This window comes from Nanorana parkeri, unplaced genomic scaffold, assembly GCF_000935625.1.
Source record: "Nanorana parkeri isolate BGI_ZX_2015 unplaced genomic scaffold, ASM93562v1 scaffold591, whole genome shotgun sequence".
In the NCBI taxonomy this organism is placed as follows: Eukaryota; Metazoa; Chordata; class Amphibia; order Anura; family Dicroglossidae; genus Nanorana; species Nanorana parkeri.
Window position 1 is genome coordinate 894,290 of NW_017306859.1, and position 25,460 is coordinate 919,749.

A 25,460-nucleotide genomic window follows, 5' to 3' on the forward strand; every position below is an offset into this window, starting at 1 on the left:
TTCTGGATTGGGGATCTCCAGCAAGGAGTGCGACAAGGCAACCCTGCTTTTGAACATGCAGTTCATCACGTGTAGCCGCAGAATGGTCAGGGTGCCCATGTTGACTCTACCTACGTAAACATTGCACTACCTATGTAAACATTGCTGACTAAGTACACCCCTTCTTGGAAACAGTATTCCCTGATGGCAGTGTCCTCTTTCAGCAGGATAATGCGCCCTGCCACACTACAAAAATGGTTCAAGAATGGTTTGAGAAACACAACAATGAGTTTGAGGTGTTGACTTGACCTCCAAATTCTCCAGATCTCAATCCAATCAAAAATAATCTATAGTACGGGAAAAAAAAGTCTGATCCATGGAGGCCCCACCTCACAACTTACAAGAGTTTTAAGGATCTGGTGCCAGATACCATAGAATGCCTTCAGGGGTCTAGTGGCATCTATTCCTCGATGGGTCAGGGCTGTTTTGGCAGCAAAAGGGAGACCTACAAAATGTTATGGCTAATCGGTGTGTGTATATATAGCAATGCATAAATTGAAATCAGGTATACTTTGGAGGTAGCCTCACACCGAAAGGCCAGGCTCAATGACACCAGTATGTGTCAACAAAGCAGAAATGGCAGCTGCTCAGATAAATTTGGATCTAGGAAAATGAAAGGTGCACAGGGGCAAGGCCATACAGGGAACACAAAATATCCCCAGCATACTCTCCAGATAGTCAGAAAAAAAGGCTATTTAAACTGTAATAGAGGGGAAATGTTGTTCTGATGACAACTGTCTAAAAGAAGATTGCCATTTACTATGGAGCTTTCCTGTCACTTCCTTTTGTGTCTCTGGGTGAGGAAGTCAGGAGGGGGGATCTTCCAAACTGGTGATGGAGGGCAAAACAGACGGCTTCTAACTAAATCTATTTAAAACTAAAAAATACATTTTGGCTTTAGACACCTGATGTCAAATCTTCACTGGACACAGGAAACCCAAAAAACTAGGCGGGGCGGTTCTCTGCTCCCCCCCCCCCCCCTTTACAGTTCAGAGATTGCAGCAGGATACATACATCTCCTTGGGGAGCAGAGAGTTGTCCGTTTCTTCATTTCAGATCATTTGAAACCTTGAGTAGAGCTGGTTTATCACAGAGATCCCAGCTTAAATATAATGAATCCACGTCAAACACGTATACATTGCCCAACAAAGTGTTTCTTTTAATTTTTGATCAAACACTAGCAGTCACCGTGGTTCCAAACAGCTTCAACTCTGATTCCCTGAACTTCCTGTCCTTTCCAAGAAGTCTCCAGTAGCTGTCCATGTACTAGTCTGGAGAAGGGAGGGAGGGGGGAGCAGTGGAGTGGATGGCCTTGCTGTGCCTCTGTGGGTGTGGAGACACACACAGCTTACTTGTATACACAAGGGTGTCTCCATAAGACCCTGCAAGGGAAAGGAGCCACCCTAAAACAGGATATCGGGGCCAGTGCTCAGGGGACCAGCTGATTCTGCACACTTTTAGCCATCAAAGAGCAGCATCCATTGTAAGTGAATTTATCAGCATTTGAAATGGCTTAAAGGAGAACTATGAGGCGAGTGAAAATCACTTGGCCTCATAGTTCTAGCCGACCTGTGACAATGAAACTGTCACAGGTCGGTTCAATAGATCGGGAAGTGAGCGAACACATGCCGTCGCTCGCTCACTTCTCGATCCTGTCCCTGCAGAGAGCCGTGACTGTCACTCACGGCTCCCTGCAGGGATTTCCCCCCTCTCCTGTCCGATCCTCCAGCGGTGACTGGCGGAACAGATGGGGCGGTTACAGCTGTAAAGCAAAACAGTTCCTGTGCCTTTTAAGGAGGTTGGGCTTCCTCCTGACAAACCTGCACCCAATTTGAAATGTTCTGCCTCCATGTGCTCCAAGATGGAGACTCTCATAGTTTAGAGTTAGGACCGCACTATAAGGAGGTGCCTTGGCGCGGCTGTGCGGCTTTCACATTTTCTGCAGAAGACGTGTATCCAAACCTCTGTTATTAACCTTAGTGGTGAGACAAGTTGTTTTGCATGCTGGTTTGTGAGTGTGCCATGATACCTTTCTACTGGGGTACAGCTGTAACTCACGCAGCTGGGTGGATCCAGACAGTAATGTCGGGATCCATCCCGGCTGCGGCGTCTCAGTATACCGGGAGCTGTAGCTCGCGGTATACTGAGCTTTGGGTGACGGGAGGACGCTAGTTTGTGTCCTCCCCGCTACCCTAAGGAGAACTATGGGGAAAAGCACTGACCCCATAGTGCTCCTTTAAAAATCTTATGACTTTCATATCGCTTTTAAATAATCCATGTAATTCAACAATACAACTACACACCTATATCAGGGGCTGATGTATAAAACTTCCTCCCAACTGGGCATATCCTGTTCACACAAGATTATGGTCACTAGATGGAACCTAGGAGTGAAGTTTCATACAGCAGCCCCTTGGTGTTTTGTTTACTTGACAAGTATAGTAAATTCTCACTACCTACCCATGAATTAAAATAGCTTGTTGTCACACTTTACATCCATCAGAGACTACAACATGATGTCATGACGTTGTAGTCACTGGCTCTAATTCTTCCGATGCATATTCCCTATCCATTACATGCAGATTCTGTCAGTCAGTTCCATCAGTAACCCACTCAAAGGACTTTCCATGACACTCCCACTTAAACGCCCCACTATGCGGAAATGTTTTTTTGGGAAATGTGGTTGCCCGATTCAATGAAAAGACTTGCTAGATAACCGTGCCCACTGCCCCTTCCCACTGAGGCTGAGCAAAGGCTGGACTCTGGTTTGGAAGTGTGTGTTTCACAAAAATGATGAAGGCGAGGAACATGGTAAAATAAATATGTATTTTAATGAAGCAAAACTGACCTGTTACATTGAGACGATTAGCCCGTAAGGGGTGGATATTATGTATTGTCTTTTCCTCCAGTGATGATTGAAATTTGAGTTATTTGTTTTTCTAATTCCTCTTAAATACATCTCTAATTGGAAGTTTTCTTTATGTTTCTTTCCTACAGACCTTTTTAGGCAGTGACAAACATTCTGACAATGGGGCACATCCAGACAGCCGCTACAGCGTGACCCGTAGACGTCACAACTCGTCTGATGCATTTGATGCTTCTCTTGGTCGTTCAAATGGAGGTATATTTAATATTAGTTTGATATCCAAAGTCTGCAAGTTTCTGACCTGTCACCTGCTTGACCTCACTTACTGTCTCCCATCTTCAGAGTTCAGCATGTGAGGTCAGGCAGCAACTCGGAACACCCGCCACTAAAAGTTAATTTACAATAATTCAATCCTAACACATGTTTAGTTTAAAGTACACTCCTCATGAGAGACCTATGTGGGCTGCCATTTTTGACCGTTCTGTCTGAAAAATGCAAGTTCCTGGCTGTCATATGAATGCAGAGAGACTTCCACCGCTCTTTCCTCATCGCAGTTCCACTGCTTGTGTTTCCTTGCAGGTGCTGACCTGTGAAGTGTCCATACTCCATAACAAATGCAATCCAAACAACGGCGGCACACTAACAATCTTCACCCAGCGGGTGAAGATTGGCAGTGAGAGGCTGTTTTATTGGATTGCATTACCTGGCTATCATTTTGTGCTGGCTTCCATGTTTTTGGGGCTTTCACTGACTACAGAGAAAAAATATCTGACTTTAATTTTCTGCATGGTCGTTTCAGGCCTGTGAAGAAGGCTGCAAAGGCTTTTCTGTCAACAAAAATTCTTCCTGTGTACACTGATACATGCTTGACCTTGAAGTTCTGCTGGATTTTGCTGGAGGAACCAAAATCATTTTAGCAAACAGCAAAAACATTCGCTTTATAATGTTATGAAAATTGTCATCTTACTGAATTGTTAAACGTGCATGTCTCCACACAAGCTACCATTGCCGTCTTCTATTCTGTTTGAAGGTAATTTTGGAAGAAAAGAAAAGAATGGGTGGCGCTCACAGGGCAGGAACGGATCGGAGAACGTAAATCATAGCGGTACATTTAATGGTACGGGCTCCCGCTCTCGAAGTAGCACATTCCATGGAAGTAAAACCCATGGACATCGCGAAGGTAGCTCTTTAGAGAATGAAGCAACACGAAAAGAAGATCGTGAAAGACGCAAGCAATTTGAAGCTGAAGATTTTGTGAGTAGATAGTGAGAAAACCATGAATCTTGGTGTTGACACTGTCTTGTGTGGCCAAGAATTCCACCTGTTGGCTTGATGGAAGAAAGCATACTAATTATATATGCAATATTTTATATTTACCGGACTATAAAAAAAGTTGTTCTCCTATTGCGGGACACAGGAAGTCTTTGAGCTTCGGCTTGTACTGCTGCCTATAGGAAGATTGGACACTTGCAAACGAAAAATTCTAGGCCAGACAGTGATAACCCTTCCTACCACCAGTATGCCTTAGTTTTTTCCTAGTGTCCTAGGAGTATGGACATCTGTTCTTCAGCTCTGCTGTTTTAAAAACTTCCTGTGTTCCTCAATGCAGTCCAAGAAAAGGTTTTTATAGTGACTAAAAAAATCCTATTTTATCATGTAATTTTTTTAGATCTTGCCATAATAAATAATAGAGCTGGAGCTAACGATTATTTTCAAAATCGATTAGTTAGCCGATTATTAAGTTCGATTAATCGGTTGATCGGATTAAAAAATAAAATACATTTTAAAAAATTTCTCCAGTGATGGGACTACTAGTTTTTATTGAGATTGCAGTCCATCACAGGAGCAAGCTTGGAGCGGTGGAAGTAAAAAAGAAAAAAAAGATAGTGTGGTGTGCAATATAGTGAAATGGAAAGTGTAAAATTATACAGCAATGAATGCAGAATGGCACCGGCTATAGAGGACTACAAAACCCAGCAATAGTACATTATACAGCACAATGCAGAATACCACCAGCTATAGAGGAATACAACAAATCCCAGCAATAGTACATTATAGCTGGCGGTATTCTGCATTGCGCTTTATAATGTACTATTGCTGGGTTTTGTAGTCCTCTATAGCTGGTGGTATTCTGCATTGCGTTGTATAATGTAGTATTGCTAGGTGTTGTAGTCCTCTCTAGCGAGTGGTATTCGGCATTGCACCACTGTATAATGTACTATTGCTTGGATTTGTTGTACTCTTCTATAGCTGGTGTTATTCTGCATTGCGTTATATAATGTATTATTCCTTGATTTGTAGTCCTCTATACAGCGCAATGCAGAATACCACCAGCTATAGAGGAATACAACAAATCCTAGCAATACATTATACATACAGTGTATAATGTATTGCTGGGATTTGTAGTCCTTTGTATAATATACAGCACCATGTACCATCCGCTATAGAGGAATACAAATCCCAGCAATACATTATAGAGAACCATGTGTGGGAAAGTGCAGTCTTACCTGAGCAGTCTCCCAGCAACTTGTTTCTGAGATCGGGCCTGTCTATCGGCGGCTGTCATCCCCCCACACCTGCTCCTCCTTACTTCTTCTCCCCACGTCCCTGTGCTGATCGTGGATTTGGGCGGGCAGTGAGCGTGAGGCGGGGAGGAGGTGCGGCGTGTGGAGCGGGGATGCGAGCGGATCTGGCAGCGGCGAGTGTGAGGGGGTGAGGAGGTGTGGCGTGCAGCGTGTGTGGAACCGTGAACAGGGCCAACCAATCGGAAGCCGATTAATCGATGATTGAAAAAGTTGACAACTTTTTCAATAATCGATTGTCGATTTAGTTGTTGCAGCCCTAATAAATAAAGCATGTACAAAACCACTGTACTACTACACTTGTACTGTAAGAGATAGAGGCCGCAATTGCTGACCTTCTAAAAATGCTAGATTCCTAGGTGTCTTTTCAATGCTTTGGGTCACAGTCATTTACTGGGTCAAAGCCAAGCTGGAGATTCCAGTACACCTACTTACTCCAGGTCTGTGCCGTCAAATAAATGGCAATCACAAGTGACGAGAGGGCATGGAGCTGCTTCCCGGCCAATCGGGAAATCGAGCAGCATGTAATGACACGCTGCCCGGCTTCATGATACAGGAAGTATCGGGCTAGTCATCGGAGCATTTGGGCGAGTACGAGTACTCACCCAAATACTCTGTATCGGCACCAATATCGATACTAGTATCGGTATCGGTGCATCCCTTCCCTTTCCTCATTCAATCCAAAACTAAAAATAAGTTTTGATTTTAGCACAGTTTTATTACTTGATAGCTTCATTAGCTTATTGGATGCTTTCATCTGCTGCCTGAAAACTAGACTGGTATTTTCTTTCTTATATAGTTCAAATATATATATTTTTGTGTTTGTATGAACAATACTTAAAGTATATCTAAATCCAAAACCAAAATGGAATATGTTGCAACTTGCCAGTCCTTGGATGTAGTGGCCTTTTCCATTTATTTTTACCTGGTGATTCTGCATGTAACACACTTTCAGTCACTCACCTTCCTGCATCAGGACAAAAGAAACCGGAGAGGCTTAAAAAAACTCTTCCCCTTTCCTATTCTCCATAACATAAAGGGGAGACGTTCTGTAGTCCACAAAGATGGCTATGAACAATGTTGCTGATGACAGTCAGTAGAGGCAGAGAGTGCAGGACGTTATCAGCTAACAGGATTTCTGACAAGATCAAGAGGTGACTCTCCTTGAATGCTGGAACTGAGCCACCTCGTAAGAGATAAGGAGTCTGTGCCCTGATTCCATCAATTCAGCTTATAAATATCAATTTTTACTCAACACATGATAGGGAGAGAGAGCAGAAAAAGGAGCCTAGAGGCTGCACTTGTTGGCTGGATAAATGACTACATAATAGTCATATTTAATATTTACTGGAGAAAATATTTAACTACGTACAGACGTGCACAGTTATTGGCCACCTTGCAGATGATTGAAACAATGCTTTATTCCACCTGGAAAGTGATGAAATTAAAATCAATTGTCATGTATACCTGCATTGCTTTGGTATGTCTGAGGAAAGCAAAGAAAGTGTGAAAAAAGATAACCATGGCTTATTCCACTGGCCTGGGCACCACTAGAAATATACATTATACGTAACTGGATCATCAAGATATTTCAAACTAACTGTTTTCGGTAATTCGTATCAAACGTGCCTTCAATCTTATAATCAATCAGCTTATTTTAATAGAGAAAGTAATTCTGCTGTTTGGTATCATTGTGTGCAACACACTGAACAGAAACCAGAGAATGCAAAGGAGAGGGTTGTCTGAAGAGATGAGAAAGAAAGTGATAGACCAGCATGGCAAAGGTAAAGGCCTTAAGAGCGTCTCCAATCAGATTGTGCGTCCAAGTGCAAGTTCAGGTGTGTGGATGACCAGCGTGTACAGCCGCGTCCCCCAATAGGGAAGAACAGGCTGCTGTGTGTGATTACACGCAGCACCGGTCCTTCGCGGGATCGGCCTGTTTGCGGGCCTGCATGCCTCATGTACGTATATGCTCCGTTTGAATGAGGCCTTAAGGTCTTGTGTTTCCGGTTTTTTTTTATGGAATGTGCAGTATGTTACTTTGATTACATTTTTGTATTTTGTGTTTTACAGCCTTCTCTAAACCCTGAGCATGACAAAGAAGTGAACCAAAATAAGTCTCTCTCTGCTGGAGTGTGGGGTGAGTCTGTGCTTTAAAATCACCAAATGGAAAATGAAAAAGTATCCGTCACCTGAAATATGTCCATCATTCAGTTATGAAGATTTCTAGTTTGCACTCGGCAATGGAATCCTTCTCAGTTATGATACTGGCAAAAAATAGAAGCTGCTCCTCTGCAATGCTTTGCCCCTTTATCAACACTAATGTGGTGTTTCTTATAATTTGTACTAGGGATGCACAGATACCGATACTAGTATTTGGGTGATTACTCGTACCTTCCCCGATACCGAAACTTGGGGTCAGAGGAAGATTTCCCCTGACCAGCAGTGCCATAGGGGAACATGGAGCCGGCTTCCCGGGCAATCAGGAAGTCCGGCGGCGAGTAATGACCTGCCTCCCGGCTTCCTGATTGGTCAGGAACCCGGCTCCATGCTGATTGACTGGGAAGATGGCTTTCCAGCCAATCAGCATGGAGTCAGGTTCCTGGCTAATCAGGAAGTCGGGAGGCAGGTAATTTTTCGCCGCCTGGCTTCCTGATAAAGTGGGAAGCCGGCTCCATGCTGATTGGCTGGCAAGCCAGTTTCCTGGCCAATCAGCATTAAGCCGGCCAAAAATGGAGTCGGCTTCCTGGGAAATCAGGAAGCCGGGCGGTGTGTCATTACCCGCTGCCCGGCTTCCTGATTGCCCGGGAAGCTGGCTCCATGCCAGTGGAAACACTGATATCGGTACTCGGTATGGACGAGACTTGAGACCGAAAAAGCGGTATTGGTTCATCCCTAATTTGTACATAAAAAGGCATATTGATGAACAAACAGAAGTGGATCTACTTCCATTTAATGCGTTTCTGTAAACAAGTACTTGTCCTAAGAGGTTCTTGTTGCCATGTGGATATTGTGGATTCTTCCAGCAATCATGTACTATATTGTATCCAGCGTGTTCAAGGTTCTTGACATCTGTAGAATCCATCCTTTCATGTTCTGCTTTTAGTTCTGTTGTTCTTTGTGCATAAACAGCTCTGTCCCTCAAGCACTTAGAACACGGACAGCGTTTTTTCTTTTTTCACATCAATGTAGGGGCTTCTCCTTTGAGAGGGACAATGATGGTGCTCTGCGACTGGCATTGAAGTTTTGCATGGTATCTTTTATAGCAGAACACAATTTCAGCACAGTATTGTACTTTGATCAGGAAAGATGATAATAGCTTGGAACCAGGTTGGTTTTTATTTGTATCTGAATGTGTTGATTGTTTTTAGGTCAAGGATGCTGGCACATAGAAGTAAAATGCTGAAAGCCAGCATACTTCCTGTTGGTAGAGATGCAACTCTTGCTCGCATGTGTTTATGAATAAAAAGGGATGACTCAAAGTTCATGATAAAAGCAAACTAGTGTCCTGCCCATGCCATCACTGGGAGGTAGAGAGGGTCCGTAGCCCTTAGTATGCTTAAACTCTGATCTTACAGGCTGTTTGTCATTGCCCCCAGTGGCTTAGGAGCGGTGGTAAAGTGAAGCAAAGGTAAGTATATGCAGGTGGCTAGCGGGATTAAAATTAATCTATTGATTTGCTTTGCATAGGCAAAGCATGGTTTTGCTTCAAGACATACAGAGGCTAGTTGCAAAGGTAGCTGCATAATGCTGTTGTGGGGCATGCATGCCTGGCAGGGAAAAATAGTTAAAAGGGATATTAAGGAACACTGTCAACCTTGCACTGGTATGGTGGAGCATTTCACCTACTTCCCTCAAATGGTGCACGGGCCTAGCAGCCAGTGATGACCAGGGAAGGGATGTCCCATTCACCACTCTTGGCTGCACTGGAGCAAGGAACTTTGAGGGAGCCCAGTTAAGGAGAGTATAAGGTGGTCAGAGATGCCCTTTCCAAGCACAGTGTTACCTTGCCCATGCAGTATCTCCTTAATTTTATAGGATGTTACTATACCGGTATGCATGTTAATCTTATGAAACTTTGATTGCTATTCTAAATGAATAAAATAACGTATTTCCTGTGAATAATGATTAAGGTGAATGCAACTATGGTAAATAAAAAAAACTCAGAAAAGATTATTTTTCAATGCAGTTTTAGATCCTTCTGCAAATCTTAATAAAATCAGTTGTTTTTTTTAAACTGTGTTCTGTGACAATTTTATTTCATGCAGAATACCCCTTGAATTCTAAATCTAGAAGTTCTCGAATGCTGGTCATAAGAAAAGGGATGAAAGATGATTTCTCATTTTCTGGGTATCCGATTACAACAAGTACCCGCATTCCACCAGCGAAGAATGGGATGGACAACTCTAAGGATCTAGAAACTAAAGATTCTAGTCCTACAAAGGTAACGTGATGCACTGCGTTGTTTTTCTGTGAAGGGACAGTGGGGGAATTATCATTTGTTTAAACGGGGATGGAACATTGCACCATATAATAAACCAATAACTCTATTTAAGAGGGAGGGTTCTCCTCTTTCAACAAACTAGGTAGTTTTACTAGTGCGCCAATACTAGAAGTGTTGCGTCTTTTGTGGCAAATTAACAAAAGTCATGTGTATCATTTCTATAGTTGAAAACCTTCTAAAAAGTAAGCCAGATGCAGAAGTAGGGAGTGTCATTGGATAATGAGTGCGCAATGTTTGAGTTTTATATTGTCAGACGTTTGTGATTTTTCATTTTGAAGAAAAACAAATAAATATTGAATAAGGAAGCTCAATCTGAATTTGCAATATAAAAAAGATACAAATGTCACATATAAATTACAATAGGGTTATATAATTGGTGTAAATTCCAGAGTGACATTGAGTGAAGTACAGACTAAAAGTGCATTTTTGTGGTTAATTTGCTATTCTTTTACATATTCTTTTGTGTACAAAATCTCTTTCCACCACCTCCTCTTCCATCTTTCAGCACTGAGGAGTTGCTACTATGAACCGATGGTGTGGCCTGGGACTTTCATTCTCCGGCTAGTTACCGTCCATTTATTATTTCTCTCACGCAGAAATTCCTCCAACAATTCAATTACATTCATGGAATTTGAGTTGTTAGCCATTTCTCATAAAATTTTCATCAGACTTGTGAGGTAACTTATTCAGGTTACACCTCACACCTGCTTTCCTTCTTTCACAAACACCCATATTTTTTGGCACAGTTATGTCCAACCTTCTTGTGATCGTTATTGTGAACTTGCAACACATATGACACATATTTGTGACATTTAGTTCTAACTATATATTTTTGTCCACAAATAACACATTGACTTAGCCCTGATTCCAAAATATTCCTGTGGGTGAGCTGTGAATGATCTCAAAAGCACCTCAAGCTGCTCTCAAATGCAGGTGAAATGCATCTGGAAGCAAGTTGCATTCACTTGTCGACACAGGCCTATAGAAAGGCACAAGGGGCAGTAAAGGGTGGGCAAAGTTTGACTTTCACAGGAAAAGTCAAGAATTGCATTTAATGTCAGCCGCCTATAACTCAAGAGCTAATTATCAATTGTGTTTTTCAATGATGAAACCTGCATGAGTGGTTTTTTTTTAGGGATGCACCGATACCAAGTACAGCACAAGTACAGATACTTTTCCAGCTCCAAGACTAGACTAGAGAAAAATACAAAAGTTAGGAGGCAGCTGTCATTTGTAAGGAGCACACGGAGCTCCTGTCATTTGTACATCTCTGTTTTAATGTATGATTTCGTTTTTATAAATATAAATAAAGGGATGCACAGATACCAGTTTTGCGAGTACAAGTACTGATACTTGTCCAAGTCCTCACAGATACAAGTACTGATACATTTTTGTTTATTGTCATGTGACAGTTTTTCTAAAACAATATCGACTAATGATTTCAGGACAGTGGTGGAGCACCAGAGCTAGGTCCCAGCTGCAACCCTGTTAGTTCTCATGAAAATGCCAAGTATCGGCACTGTTACTCGAAAAGTATCGGTGCATCCCTAGTTTTTTTAATTATATGCTTCTTTTGAATTGTACAGGTATGAGACCAGTTTACTATCTAGTTTTTATATGCGTGTGTGTTGTAATTATTCTGTTTGAAATATTTTTTTTTAAAAGGGGGGAAGAGTTCTGGGAACTGTACTAAGGTTAAAGTTAAGGAAATGTATTTGATGTTGGTGTAATGAACAGGGGACATACAACCATATTAGCCATCTGCCTGAGGTACAACATGTCCTCTGTCTGTGAGCTACTGCAGACCTTTCTTTAGGGAAGGAACTGTTAAATCTGCATTTATTTTGTGGATCTGGGCACAACTGAGGGGTGTAGTTTACATCAAGACATGTATGGTGATCGATATTTTGGAGGAACGATCTTGAGAAGTCAAACTACAACTGGTTGCACACCATGGTTGGTGAGGTTCTAGTTCCACAAAAAAACGATAATTCCTTTCTGCGGAGACTTGTGAAAGCTTGCATTCTTGGTGGGTCATGAGAGTGTTCAGGAGCCAGAGAAGGAATCTTTTCTTTTTTGGGTAGACTGGGTATTTAAACGAATATAACGGTTTTAGATTGGCCTCATGTTTGCACCTAATGGATTTTAGATAATGTGTATATTAGGTCCTGTATGATACCTTAGAAAGATGACCATACACTGGCAGTTTGTGCTGCCTTCATGCCTAACTGTTGCGTTCAAATCTGAACGGTAGTAGATTAGGCCATAAATGGTGATCTAGACTTCAGCTACCTGGTTAGAACATCTGAACCATACATGGGATAATAGAAGTGGTCACGTCACATATTTACAAGAATGCATCCTGGTTGTTTGATGGCCATGATTGTTGGGGGTTGCCAGATACTGATGCATTCGGTCCAAAGCAAAGTGTCTTTGATAGTCATAAGCCTAATGTTGGCATCTTTAGACAGAAGTGAACTAGATTTCAAAGATGAGGAACATTTTCACTGGCAGCATTTGTAATGTTTTCTTTTTTGTTATCTTTGTTGTAGGGGAACAGTAATGCACTATTGGACGAGAACAAGATTGGAAGTTCTAGTGAAACCTTCAGGCCAAATAGAACTGTACATAGTGACTTGACAGATGCATCTCAGACTTCAGTGCAAGAGGTAACTGTGTATAAGTAATGAATTTAGAAACCTTGGAGGATATAAAAGGGAAATGTAATTAATGGGACACAATGGGACATTTTGCAAAAAAATGCCTGGCAGGAGTTTTAACCATTTTTTTTTTTTTTGCATTTAAAAAAATGAATAAAAAAATTGGCTTCATATATACTTTAATCTCTTCTTGTGTTCTTACAGGAGGTTGATTCTTCCAGTTTTTCTAATAGAATAAACATTTGTCAGGAACGTGACATTAACTTGAATTTTGATCAGATTGAAATCCCTCAAGGGATCGGAAATTCCTTCACTTCCAGACAAATTACACGGTCTTCTACTTTCCCTCAGGAGGTTGTTCTATCAAGTTCACTGGAAGCAGAGCACAGGTAAGCTGAGTGTTGCCTTGTCACCCATCAACTTGTGAAATTTCTTTAGACAGCACCCAGCCCAGTTTGATGGCACCAGTGGGTGGGATCCAGCAGATTATTCTTTGGATGTGCTCACATTCATGTGGATTGTCGGCTGCTCATCCACCAACATTCTTCCATCAGAGACAAGGCATCAAGTAAATATAGTTACAGAGCTTCACACTTGTTACCACCTGTACTCTTTAAAATGCAGTTCTCAGAAAAGTTTTGTGAACTGTGAGGAATATTTTTAGTTTTTGCATTAATAGCCCTTTTAAAATATGGTCTGATCTTCGTTTAATGTAAGTCATTATAACAAGGAAGGCTTATCTAATCTTGCAAACATACACCAAATTTTTTTTTTTACTGCCATGACTTTAATATACAATTGAAAAAAAATTCATTTGGAATAGACTTTTGAGGTTGGTATCTAGTAGCTTGCTTTCTCCAAATACAGATGGTATTTAGTTATGGATACTGCTTGAAACTTGTTGAAGCCTCCAAAGAACTTCTCTAAACCTACAGCATATACGCTGTTTAGGATCTCTGTTCAGCAGTCCCAGACTGGAGCTAAATGAGGCTTGTACATTGGAAAATACAGGCACTGCTATTTCTTACCTTCTCCTGAAAATGACACTTGCTTGCCTGTTATTTTGATGGTTTATTTTATTTATTTATTATTGGTATTTATATAGTACCGTCAATTTACGCAACTCGTATTCACATCAGTCCCTGCCCTCAAGGAGCTTACAATCTAAGGTCCCTATTTCACATGCATACATACAAACAGGGCCGAAAAACCTACCAGCATGTCTTTGGAGTGTGAGAGGAATCCTGAGTACCCGGAGAAGCACAGGAACGACATGCAAACTCCTTGTAGATGGTGACCTGGCCAGGTTTCAAACCAAGGACCCACTGTGCTACAAGGCAGAAGTGCTAACCACTACGCCACTGTGCTGCCCTGGTTTCAATACTTTAAGTCTCTGACCTGAGACAAAGATCTAGCAAGCCATTTTTGTGACATCAGAAGCTCCTTCTCTGCATACATATTCTTGGTCCATTACGCAAAGTGGGTGATTGATCAGAATGGCAGTCGGGCACCTAGCATTTATGGATTGAAAGGTCAGTAGTAGCAGGATTTGTAAATGTCTGGTAAATTGAATGCCCTTTAGGTTAGTGTTAACATGTTAGAATTCAGCCATGTCTGTGTGATTAGGACTTGAGGTCTAACATCTCTCACTTTAGAAGGCATAGAGAAGGCTTGTGTTAATCAGATGACCCAACATAACCTTGTAGTGACTTCTGTTGCGACTTTCAGGTTGTTGAAGGAGATGGGCTGGCAGGAAGACAGTGAAAACGATGAGACGTATGCACCATTAACAGAAGATGAGATGAGGGAGTTCCAGGTGATAAGTCAGCAGGTAATGTTCTATGTTAGTGAATAATGCACTTTCCTTGAATTAGAAAAAAAAAAGACCCATGCAGTGGGACGTCCCCTGTAGCTGGAGCTTTTTTCTCTGACACTCTAGGTTGTGGATAGGCACTTGGCATCCTCACTTACAATGCAGGAATGCTGGTACTGCATCATAGGAGGTGATGTCGGAGTGCATGGAAATTATACCACAGACTTCACAAACTAATCCATTTTGGTGTCACTCAGAAATTGAACACTTTCTGACTTCTCCTACAGGTCCTCAATAGGCAAGAGTGAGACAAAAATATATACATCAATTTTACTCTAAAGGTACTTTTAGGTCCTGTTTAGCTCTAAAGCAATAGTTTGGAGTATCCGACACCTGCCACTTAATATACATTCAATTTGTACATTTGACCGAGGCCTAGTTTGGACTGAATGGGGTAATAGTTTAACCTTCTGCACTCCAAAAAGTACTGATCCAACTGTCTGGATTTATAGTATCCTACTGCGGGGAAAACCATCCAATCTCTCCTGAACACAGGAGCAATGGAATACAAATACGGCTATGGCTCGCTCGCCGCAGCGGATCCCGACATCGATGTTGAGATCCGCCCAGCTGCGTGAGTGACAGCTGGCTCTGCCTATCTAGAGGCAGAGCCAGCTGTACCCGCCCATCCACCGTCCGTTCCGCCAGTCAGCGCTGGCGGAACGGAGCGGGGAGGGGGGAATCCATCCCCCTCCCCTGTCATGGCAGAGAGCCGCGACAGGATCGAGAAGTGAGCGAACACCGGCATGTGTTCACTCACCTCCCGATCCACTGAGCCGACCTGTGACAGTCTCATTGTCACAGGTCGGCTAGAACTATGAGGTGAGTGAAAAGCACTCACCTCATAGGTCTCCTTTTAACCCCTTCATGACTGAGCTTGTTTTTAGTTTCTGTTTGTAAATAACTGACACACTTTTGACATTTTTGCCGTGTGATTCTTCCACGTCAGTAATATACTTTCTTACAAAGTGCACCCACACATATTATATATTGTTTTTTAGAGGACAGATAGGGCTACATATTTATATCACATATGTGTGTCTAACGCCTCACTTAGGACAAATAAAATATAAAAAAAAGGAGGAAACAAATGTAAAAAAACACTTTTTCCTCAGTTTTGATTTGTAGTATTTTTTTTTACAAAACCAGCACAGCTAAAAAAAAATGCAATAAATACATTTATTTATTTGTCCCTTATTTTATTTTTTTTACACTTTTCACAATTTTTTTTAAACTTTAAAAATTTTATTTTATTTATTTAATTATATCAAGCAGTCATTGTGAATTAATCTCACTATTACTGCTTGATAAATTAATACATTTTTGGTTATTATCAGGCTGCTTCAAACTTCAGAACAGCCGATAATAAGTTAGTGACACTGATCCTGCAGCAGTTCAGGATTCAGCTGTCACTAGTTTTCTGATTGTTCCAACAACCATCAGAAAACTGAAACATTCTTCTTTCAGGAATAGATACATTATGTATCTATTCCTGAAAGTGAAAGGAAAAAAAAAAAGCCAGTATAGCTTGAGAGAGATATCTCTCGATCTATATGAGCTGTCATAATGCCGGCAAAAGCCGGCATGTGTGTCCGCTCTGCTTTGACTCTCAGACACACGATATTAAGGTATCGGGTGTCTGAAAAAGGTTAACTCTTTCATTAATGGATGCCTCTATAGTGAGGCATACATTAATGAATGGTAACCGCTGATTCTCAGCGGTTACCAGCCTTCTAGTGCAGCAAATAACTCATCACGTACAGTGTATGTGACGAGTCATTTGGTCCCTTTATGGCGGGACGTACAGTGTACGTCTCCCGTCACGAAGGGGTAAAGGCACTTCCATAGGGCCTACTTTACCTCTGAAGATGGGTAAACAATCTGATCCCATTTGCCCTAAATGTCAGGTAGCAGATGGAGATATGTTGCACATGGTATGGGGTTGCCTCAAAATGAGACCCTCTCGGCCAAATGTTACCAAATGTATTTTCCGTAATGTTGCCTTCCCCAAGGTCTGAATGTCTGTTGGGCATTTTTGGTGACCAACAACTCCTTGGTTGCAGTGTACTTTCTCAACGGTTTTAATACAATTACATCTTTTATAACCACACAGAATGTTTCGTTTATAGGTGAAGATATTGCTCTTTTATCTAATGTTTTTACACTGCTGCATGTTCACTCTGATTTTGCTGATTTGAAGTCTTCTGTACAATTTGATTGTGAATGACATGAACCTGTGTACTTTGATTTACTTAATAAACTTTGAATTGTTAAATCGTTACCTGAACAAACAAACAAACCTGAAAGCACCTAAATGCAAGTGGACGCACTGAAATTTAAAATCATTGCATGCATTTAGAAATGCCGTATGAATGACAGTGCCGGTGTGACTAAGGCCATAGATGCTTTTTATGTCCCCTCCACCCCCGATGAAACAAGAAATGTAACCCTTGCAGTGTGATGGGAGCAGCTTTAAAGTGTATTTCCACCTTTTCAGCCAAATTGAGCTAACACCAATTTTTATTTGTTACATGTTCTCATTTACATATCAGAAGTTAAAATAAACTGCTGCTTATATTTTTATTTGTTTTTTTACTTTAAAAAAAATCTGCCTAGTTTCTCCCTATGCAAAGCTACTGAGGGGGCTCTGGATTTACCATAATATACCTTGCCTGTACTGTGCTGACAGATTTCATTAATAGTTGTAATTCAGTTTGGAACACTGCAAAAGTGGAAATTCACTTTAAAGAGACTGTCAGCAAGTCCAGATAGGGCAAAGTGACAGAGTCTCTATAAAGCTAACCCCTGACCCTCTTATACTCCCTTCACAGCGCGCCCCCACTGCTCCTTCCTCCATCGCAGGCGATGCACATGGTGTCAGAGCTTACACGGGGTTGATGATGTCACTTCCTCTGTCGTGCTACACTGTGTGGGCCTGAAAATTGGCCACTAGGCCTGAGCACTGCATCGTGGGATTTTGCGGTGGTTACAACAAATGTTCCTTATTGGTTTGTGTAGCAAACTACAAAGAAAAGGTTTTACTGCATCTCGGAAGACAGTTGGTAATGTTGAATTGTTGAGAGCAAGTGTTTTACCTTTTCACAGCTGCAGAAGAATGGGCTGAGGAAGAGTAGTCTCCTGAAAAACGGGCTTTCATTTGAATTAAAATTCGATCCCTGGAGAAACAGTACTTTCACAACCACAGATGAAAACGATGACACGGAGACCAGCAGCACTGACACATCAGATGACGATTTCTGAGGACCCGGCTGACCAGTCTGAACTTGTCTTTTTTGGACGATAATTGTGAACACAATAAAATCATTTTGCTGTCGTTCAGAGCTCATCCTATCACTGCGCTTCTACATGGAAATTGTTTTGCTGGTGCTCTCTCTCTCTGTCTCTGCATATTGGTAATGGACACTGTAGATGTTGGAGGATTTTGATTGGCTCAGCGTCTATTTCCTCTTGGCAGCCTCTCACTAAATGGCAATGTGATCGTGTAACAAAGGGAACTTCCTTTAACGAAGAAATCCAATTGTATAGTATTTTGCCAAGGTTTTTGTTAACTACATCTTCAAAACAAACAAAAAAATAAGCACTTTAATGACAATACTTTGTTCTGTTTTCTTCCACTGCAGTCTCATACAAATGATGTAGCATGTGTAGTAGAACCTTTTTTTTTTTTTGAGGCCTTGAACATTTTTTTCTTTTTTTTTCTCCAATTTCACAGGTTTAATGCATTGTTTTCATTGTTTCACTATCAAAGTTTTATTTGGGTATCTGTGGAGCCTGGCATTGGTGAAGTGACATGGACTAAACTCTGTTCAAAATAAACCTATTTTGATATAAGATATGTCTCCTTCTGACCAATCCCTGAATTGATAGCCAGAAGTCAGTCCATCTAAAACTAGTATTTTAAGTTTTTTTAAAAGGCGCTGACAGGAGGTATCGCCCACTGGCTTCTTCTAACTTTTGGAAACCATGGTAGTAAATTCACTGAATTGGAGTTCCTGGCTCCATCCCCTGCTATAACCATTATCAGAAGGCTTTTGTTTTGTTGGCCTATACATATATTATACCAGGAAAAGTGAAACCTGGAAAGTACCACACCGCTAGGAAATCCACTTGGCAAATCTCCCCGTTAGAGTTTGTGAGATGTATATTGGTGATGCACCGATATATCAGTCGCCGTAACATATTGGGCAAAAATGGCACTTTTGGCATAATGCCGAAAGTGCCATTTTCTGGCCGATACAGCGGTGCATCCGTGATTTCTCTCCTCCCTGCTGGGCGTTGCTCTGTGTCCCAGCGGTGAGGAGAGAAACTGTCACCAGCGGCCAAAAGCTGCAGGAGGAGAGTGCTGTGAACGGCCGGCGTCTCTCCTCCCACACCGCTTAGCCTCCTGTCACAAATTGGCAGAGCGGTGTGTGGGCGGAGACAGGCCGCACTGTCACAGCAGGCTGATCTCTCCTCCCTGCTCCGCTCGCTCAGCCTCCTGTGACAGCGTGTCAGGAAGGAGAGCCAATGCATACAGTGATCAGTGTTTACGGAGTGTAAATAATTGAGGACATGGTATGTTTACTATATCCTCAATTATGAATGAGTGGGAAGTGATCTACATCACCTCCTGTTCATTCTTGATTGTGGTTATAGTAAACACACTATATCCACATGTTATAAATGAACAGGAACACTCAGGATTCCTGTTCATTGATAACAGGGGATGCAGAAAAAGAGATTGAGGACTCTGTGTCCTCCAATCTTTTTTTCTATTTTAAAAGAGAAATATCAGGGGTCTGTTTAGACCCCTAATATCTCCCCAAAGCCCGTAAAACAATATTTAATAAATATAAAAAAAATGTAAAAGTTTATAAAAAATAAAATATTGGAAAAAGTTAAAATAAAAAAACGTCTCGGTTTCAGCTTGACTTTTTTTTAAATTTTTTAAATTTTTTTTTCGGTTTTGAAATTTTCATTTCGGTGCACCTCTAAAATATACTGTAAGATGGCCGTGTGATTCAACCAGTCCACATTTACCCAGAATTTTATGCAAAACACTTGGATGTGTCCTCAAAATGTGTTGCTAATGAATGGTCTGTAGTAAATACATTTTTTAGGCTGAAAACATAGCATATAACACAGGTCAATTTGCTTTTCTGCTTGATGGTGCCATTTGGTGGACTTGTTGTTTTATGTATTAAGATTGCTGGATTCACAATCCATAGGATCAGTCCCAGATTGCTCCATATAGCATGAACATATCCCAGCAGATTGTCAAAATGATTGGCTGATGTCTATTCTGTGTTGTTTGTACCAACCAATCAGAAGCTTGGAGCTTTCCAAGGGCTTTCTTTGATTCCAAATAGTAACTGTTCTTTTGGCACATTCTATGATAATGGTGTGCAGGGTAAGGGCAAACTACTCTTTGCTGTACCTGGGTGCTGTAATGTTTTTCCAAATCAGGGAGAGATAAATAGCTATGAGTCGCCCACAATCATCTTCTATTGTTGGTGAGGCATCTGTACCTGGATTCCCAGGGTAACTCTAAGGTTTTCCTCCCACAGGTTCCACCTTGTATAAGAGCAGTGTGTACCACAAGCTTTGAGCAGCTTTATTAAAGCTTGTAAAACCTGCTTCTGCTCCACGTTGAGCACATATCTGAATGGGAGTACAGTGAAAGCTGCAAGCAGGCTTTAATCAAGTTTTTAGTAGTGCTGAAGCTTACTTAAAGCTGCCAATGTAAAGTGAAAGCACGCCACATTAAAATTTGTGTTTAACTGGAGCTGAAGATTGTTTTAATGTTTCCAACAAAGCTAGCTGAAAGCTTCGCAAATGGTTTATAAAAAGCTTGCTGTACACACCAGTCTTCTAAAAGCTGGAGCTCAAATGTACAAGGCCTTGGTGTATGCTTCAAGATCGAAATATGGGATCTGCCACTGCAAAGACCCCCCTGGAGAACGGATACCTTCAAAAACAAGCTGAGAATGGCACAGCTCATTTCTCTGAACGTTCAATGGGGTACACAGCAGACCATGGGGTATTAGTGCCGTCCTTAGAAGGAAGAACACTAACACGGATATTCACAAAAGGGTGAAGAGTTTGGAGAAGGCAGGAGAAGAGAACAATCTAGGAAAGTGAGCTGAATTGGAAAACTTGTCCAAATCGGCTATGTTGTCCTAGATTGTTCTCTTCTCCTGCCTTCTCCAAACTCTTCCCCCTTTGGTGAATAACCATGTAAGCAAAAATCAGAAGAGCTTGGTCCTCTCCCTATGGGCTTTATTCCCTAGCACAGGAAGTGAGGGTGCAGGTTTAACTTTGTGTCCAAGAAGGTATGATGTCTTGTACATTTTTTTTTTTTTAAATTTCTGGAATTACACCTCTGCTTTAAAGTGGAGTAGAACTCAAATCATGAATATTTGCAATCTTATAGGGAACATCTGGAAATGTTTATTGGCCTAATTAGTGTCCTAGAAGATGTACATTTTGTCTGGAATTCCTACTGAAAAATAGCCGTGCACCTTCTTTGCCTACAGCCTTATAGCTGCATATCTGCAATGTGAGATCATCTCAGGCATTGGTGCCTCTGGCTGCCAGTTTTAGCAGATTTGGAGTGAGATTTGGTGATGTCACTACTTTGCTGCTCACTGTTTTCCTTGCTGGAGAGGAAGCTGCACCTGAGGACATGTAGTGCAAGGATTTCTTTCTGCAGAATTCATTATGTGAATCTTTGCTACCTTCACCTCTTCTGCTGCTTTTTGATCACTAGCCCACCAGTCATCATGGGGCAGCTCAGATATGAGATTGCAAAGCCCTGCCTCTTTAGACACAGTGCAGGACAAGCATGGTAAGTCAGTAATATGGAAAACATCAGCTCCAGGGGGCCTATTGACAATACTGGTGACTAGTCCTTTGCCCTTCGCTTGCCTTTTTTGGGCAGAGAGACCACAGTTCAGGTTCTCTGAGGGGGGTTGTTATTTAATTTATTTTCTGGGGAATACAGCAAGAGAGAGGGAAGACTCCAATGTCGTAGAGGGACAAAACCAGCAGGCCATTTTCTATCCTACGTTGCCTGACAGTTATGAAGCCAGTAGATAATTCATTTCCCTGGCATCAACTCAGAATGGAAACTTTAGATCAGGAATATCTTATGGACACATTTTATTTGGACCTCAGTCATTTTACACAGCATACAGGCCTCTTGCTTGAGTCATTAGCAAGGCTCTTTGGAAGGTCATTCATTGGTGGAACAACATACATTATTATGCTGTCCAGTGTAATAATGTCTTGTTTACTGCGGAGTGTGCAGGGACATAATCTGTCTGGCATTTGATTGGCTCTTGCTGCAGGTTCCCAACTGTCGCATGCAGCACAGAATGTTACCTTATGGGTCAGATCAAAGAGGATGCCTGGGAACACATCTACAGCTGGGACAGGAACTGTAGAAACCCATTCTGTATGTCAGCAGTGTCTATAGAACATGGCCAACTATGTGTCTTATGAAAACCCCAAGGCCCTACTAACACTTCCAACAGTGCATGAAAATATGTTTCAAATAGAAATTCTATTCTTATGTGTCCGATTCACATCCATGCTCTTCAGTTTAGTGTGTTTTAGAGGAAAACTATGACAGCGCATTTACACCTACATGTGGTAACAGTGCAATACATGTGCATAGGTGTAAATGGGCCTGTATTCCCTCTCCTTCAAATCCTAGATCTACATTTTATGTGCTATGGGTATTTCAATCAGATTAGCGCTGCAACTGCAAAAGTGCTTAACGTACTTCAGACAGCAGAGGGCACTTCAGCTACATCTTCCACTGGCTTGTCAATCCTGATACTCTTTGCAGCATTGAAGGTTAGCCAAATGTTATCCGTGAAATTAACGTTGAAGAACATTTTTCACTTTCACTCAGTCATGTTCAAATTGAATTCCTATTTTGGTTTATATTGGTGCACATAATAGGTGTTCACTGAGTGAATACATACTTATTGTGTATATTACCCAATTAGTTTATGTGAAGCATTTTTCTGTTTCAGCAGCAGGGGGCACTCAGGGATTATTTATCTTCTTTGTAGTTTCTAAATCAAATAAATTGAGCCCACTACATGCAAATTCGCTACCGAGAACCTCGAGGGGCAATCACCGCAGTTTACTGTGTGTACAAATTCTTGAAACTATTTTCTGCTGACATTTGGCCATGGATTTTTTCTTATTTTTGAGCATCACTGATTTTTGGCACAATGAAGTTTCTTTGTGGTTAGGTTTGCTTTACAGAAAACCTGTAGTAGGAGACTGCCATTGCTGACCTCTTGACAATGCTAGTCTGGATGTCATTTTGGGTCATATATATGGGTCAGTGACTCGGAATGAAAGCCAATTAATTTAGGATTACAACTGATTTAAAGCATTCCAGAAAAGGAGCACAGATGTTTCTTTGCGCACAGGTTCCTTGTAAGTGCCTACATTTTTTTTAGTTATGGATAGAGTAGGAAAGGGTTAAAAAAAAAACATTGGGTTATTTTTTTTGCTGCCTAGTTCCCACTGGAGGGATTTCCCTTCACTTCTTTTCCTAGAGATGCAACAGGAAGTAAGAGTAAATTTCCCCAAGTGATAGAAGTCTTAGTTGCTCCGGTAACAGTTGTCCCCAGCTGGTTATACCTCCTCACCTTCTGTTCTGATGACAATTCTAGAATGTAGGATTTCCCCTCACTATCTGTCTCACCAGGATAAACAGAGGGATGACTATCCTCAGCAGGGACACATTACATTATTTGGCAGATGGTATAAATCTCCCCCACACTATCCAAAACAAAATAATTTCCTTTACATATACTTTTAGGGCTTTGTGAAGGGGTATGTTCACTTTAGATTGAAGGATTAGGTTGTGTTAACGGTTTATTAACAGTCTCAACTCTTCTAGATTGGGAATTTGTGCCCATTTAGCCAAAGATCATTTGTGAGTGTTCAGTAGAGTTGTGATCAGGGCTCTGGGCAGACTAATTGAGCTCCTCCTCACCAAACTCATAGAAATTCAAACCCCTGATATACTCACCTAATGCACATTTACAGTATGTTGAATAAGTGTTAACAGAGTAATCTGTAGCATTGAGTGGAGTATAACTTAACAAGGATGTGCGGTGAGGTCAGTGGCAGGTGAAGCTCTGTCCTTCCCCAGGCCCACTCACTGAAGGGGAAACAAACTTGGCCAAATTAGGGTGCAACATTTATTTTCAATGGGTTTCTTAATACAGTGTTAATTAGCGTGCAATATCACATGTGATAACGCACCGCAAAGAAGAAAAGGGCCCTTAAAGTGGCACTTATCTCAGGAGTTGACTTAATGAGAACCTGTCACTTTGACCAGAATGGTCCAAGCTCACTTGCGTGATGGAATACAATCTCAATACAACTTGGACAACAAATCTCACGTTTAGTTTACTATCACAAGAATGAGCTTTGAGTGGTGACTATTTTACACCACACACAGGGACCATGGGGAACCAAAGTAGCCCCCCTCCAGAAGGAAGGACAGTGTCAGCACCAATTCAGAGATAATTTGAAGATCTACAGCCTAGTAATACACAAATAAGATACATTTATGTTAATAGTTAAGGTGCTTGAATGTATTTTTAAGATTTAACTCCGGAGTTTAGAGTCACTTTAATACTTTACCTTTTAATGAATGTTTTAGAGGTATCTCAAGGTGATGCGTGTAGCCCAAAACACCTTGCTCCAATTGTGAATGGCATCATAAGGGTGCCCACACACCTTAAGATAATCACGGGAAATCCCACGATCGTACGATTATCGTAAGGTGTGTGGAAGCCGTGCGACCTCTACTACTGTAAGGTCGCACGACTTTTAACTTACGAACATGTTCGAAAACCCGCCGAGCATTGTACGATGTTCGGCGGGTGTGTAGCATGTTCGTAAGATAAAAGGCGGACGGGCCGGTGTGCGCAAGTGCACACTGCCCGTTCGGCATTGCGGTCATCGGAAGCCTGCCCCTCAGGGGGCGTGGCTTGCGATCATCGCAAGTACGATCTGCTTATGCAAGATAGGCAGATCATACGTTTTTTAAAGTACCTTACAACCATCGCAAGACAAAAGTCTTGCGATGGTTGTAAGGTGTGTGCCCAGCCTAACAGGCTTTACTTTGAAACAACAAACAGCGAGATACTGAACACAACTAGCCAGAGCCTGGGAACTTCTGAATTATGAAACCACTGTGTCATCTTAATGCAAGGAACAAATCATTACTCAATAACATTTAAAAGTCCTTGACTGCAGCCCCATGGATTTGTTTAAAGTTTGTTAAATTTTATGAGTAATGAAAGAAATCACTGGCAGCAAAAATGAAATAACTGCTTGAAATGGTGAAGATCTACGCACGTCATACACTCAAGTTCCAGGAAATTCGGCAAAGCCTCATAATGGCATCAAGAGCTCAGTAACTTAAACAGTTTATCCTTCACCTCTGTTGCCTGCTGGGATGTTGATAACTTTTGGAGGATTGTACAAAAAGGAGATCTTAAAAACAGGAAATTGACTGTTCAATAAAAATAAGACTTCAGTAGCTAAAAATAAGAGTTTTGCAGTGTGACACATAAAAAAATATGACATTATAGAGTAATAAAATATTTATGATGACTCAAACAAACATTTCTTCAAGTAATTATTTTTTCATCACTTCTATATCTACCAGAGGCAGGGTTAGAGAGCATTGTGCCAGCTGACAGCAGAGGGGGCCTATAGTGAAAATCTTTATATAGACACAAGCTGTCCACAAATAGTGTGGTTTCATCCAGATTCAATGGCTTAATGCACCAGTTAGCCCATTTTAAGAGACCCTGTAACTTTGGCCATTCTGGTCAAAGTGACAGGTTCTCATTAATTCAACCCCTAATCACCGTTGCTGTATTCCCCTGCC

General features: G+C 41.4%; 1 protein-coding gene across 2 annotated transcripts in view; it reads left to right on the forward strand.

Annotated features, from left to right (window-relative positions):
- The window catches only part of GPBP1 (GC-rich promoter binding protein 1), a 28,551-nt gene extending 10,175 nt beyond the window's left edge, over positions 1–18,376 (forward strand). For both annotated transcript variants that reach the window (XM_018562680.1, XM_018562681.1), the window contains exons 3-10: positions 3,037–3,160; positions 3,936–4,159; positions 7,561–7,627; positions 9,756–9,931; positions 12,544–12,660; positions 12,856–13,040; positions 14,380–14,482; positions 17,630–18,376. In XM_018562680.1, coding sequence (XP_018418182.1) covers positions 3,037–3,160; positions 3,936–4,159; positions 7,561–7,627; positions 9,756–9,931; positions 12,544–12,660; positions 12,856–13,040; positions 14,380–14,482; positions 17,630–17,785 — 1,152 coding nt within the window. In that variant the 3' untranslated portion in view covers positions 17,786–18,376. The remainder of the gene's footprint in view (positions 1–3,036; positions 3,161–3,935; positions 4,160–7,560; positions 7,628–9,755; positions 9,932–12,543; positions 12,661–12,855; positions 13,041–14,379; positions 14,483–17,629) is intronic.
- Positions 18,377–25,460: the final 7,084 nt, after the last annotated feature.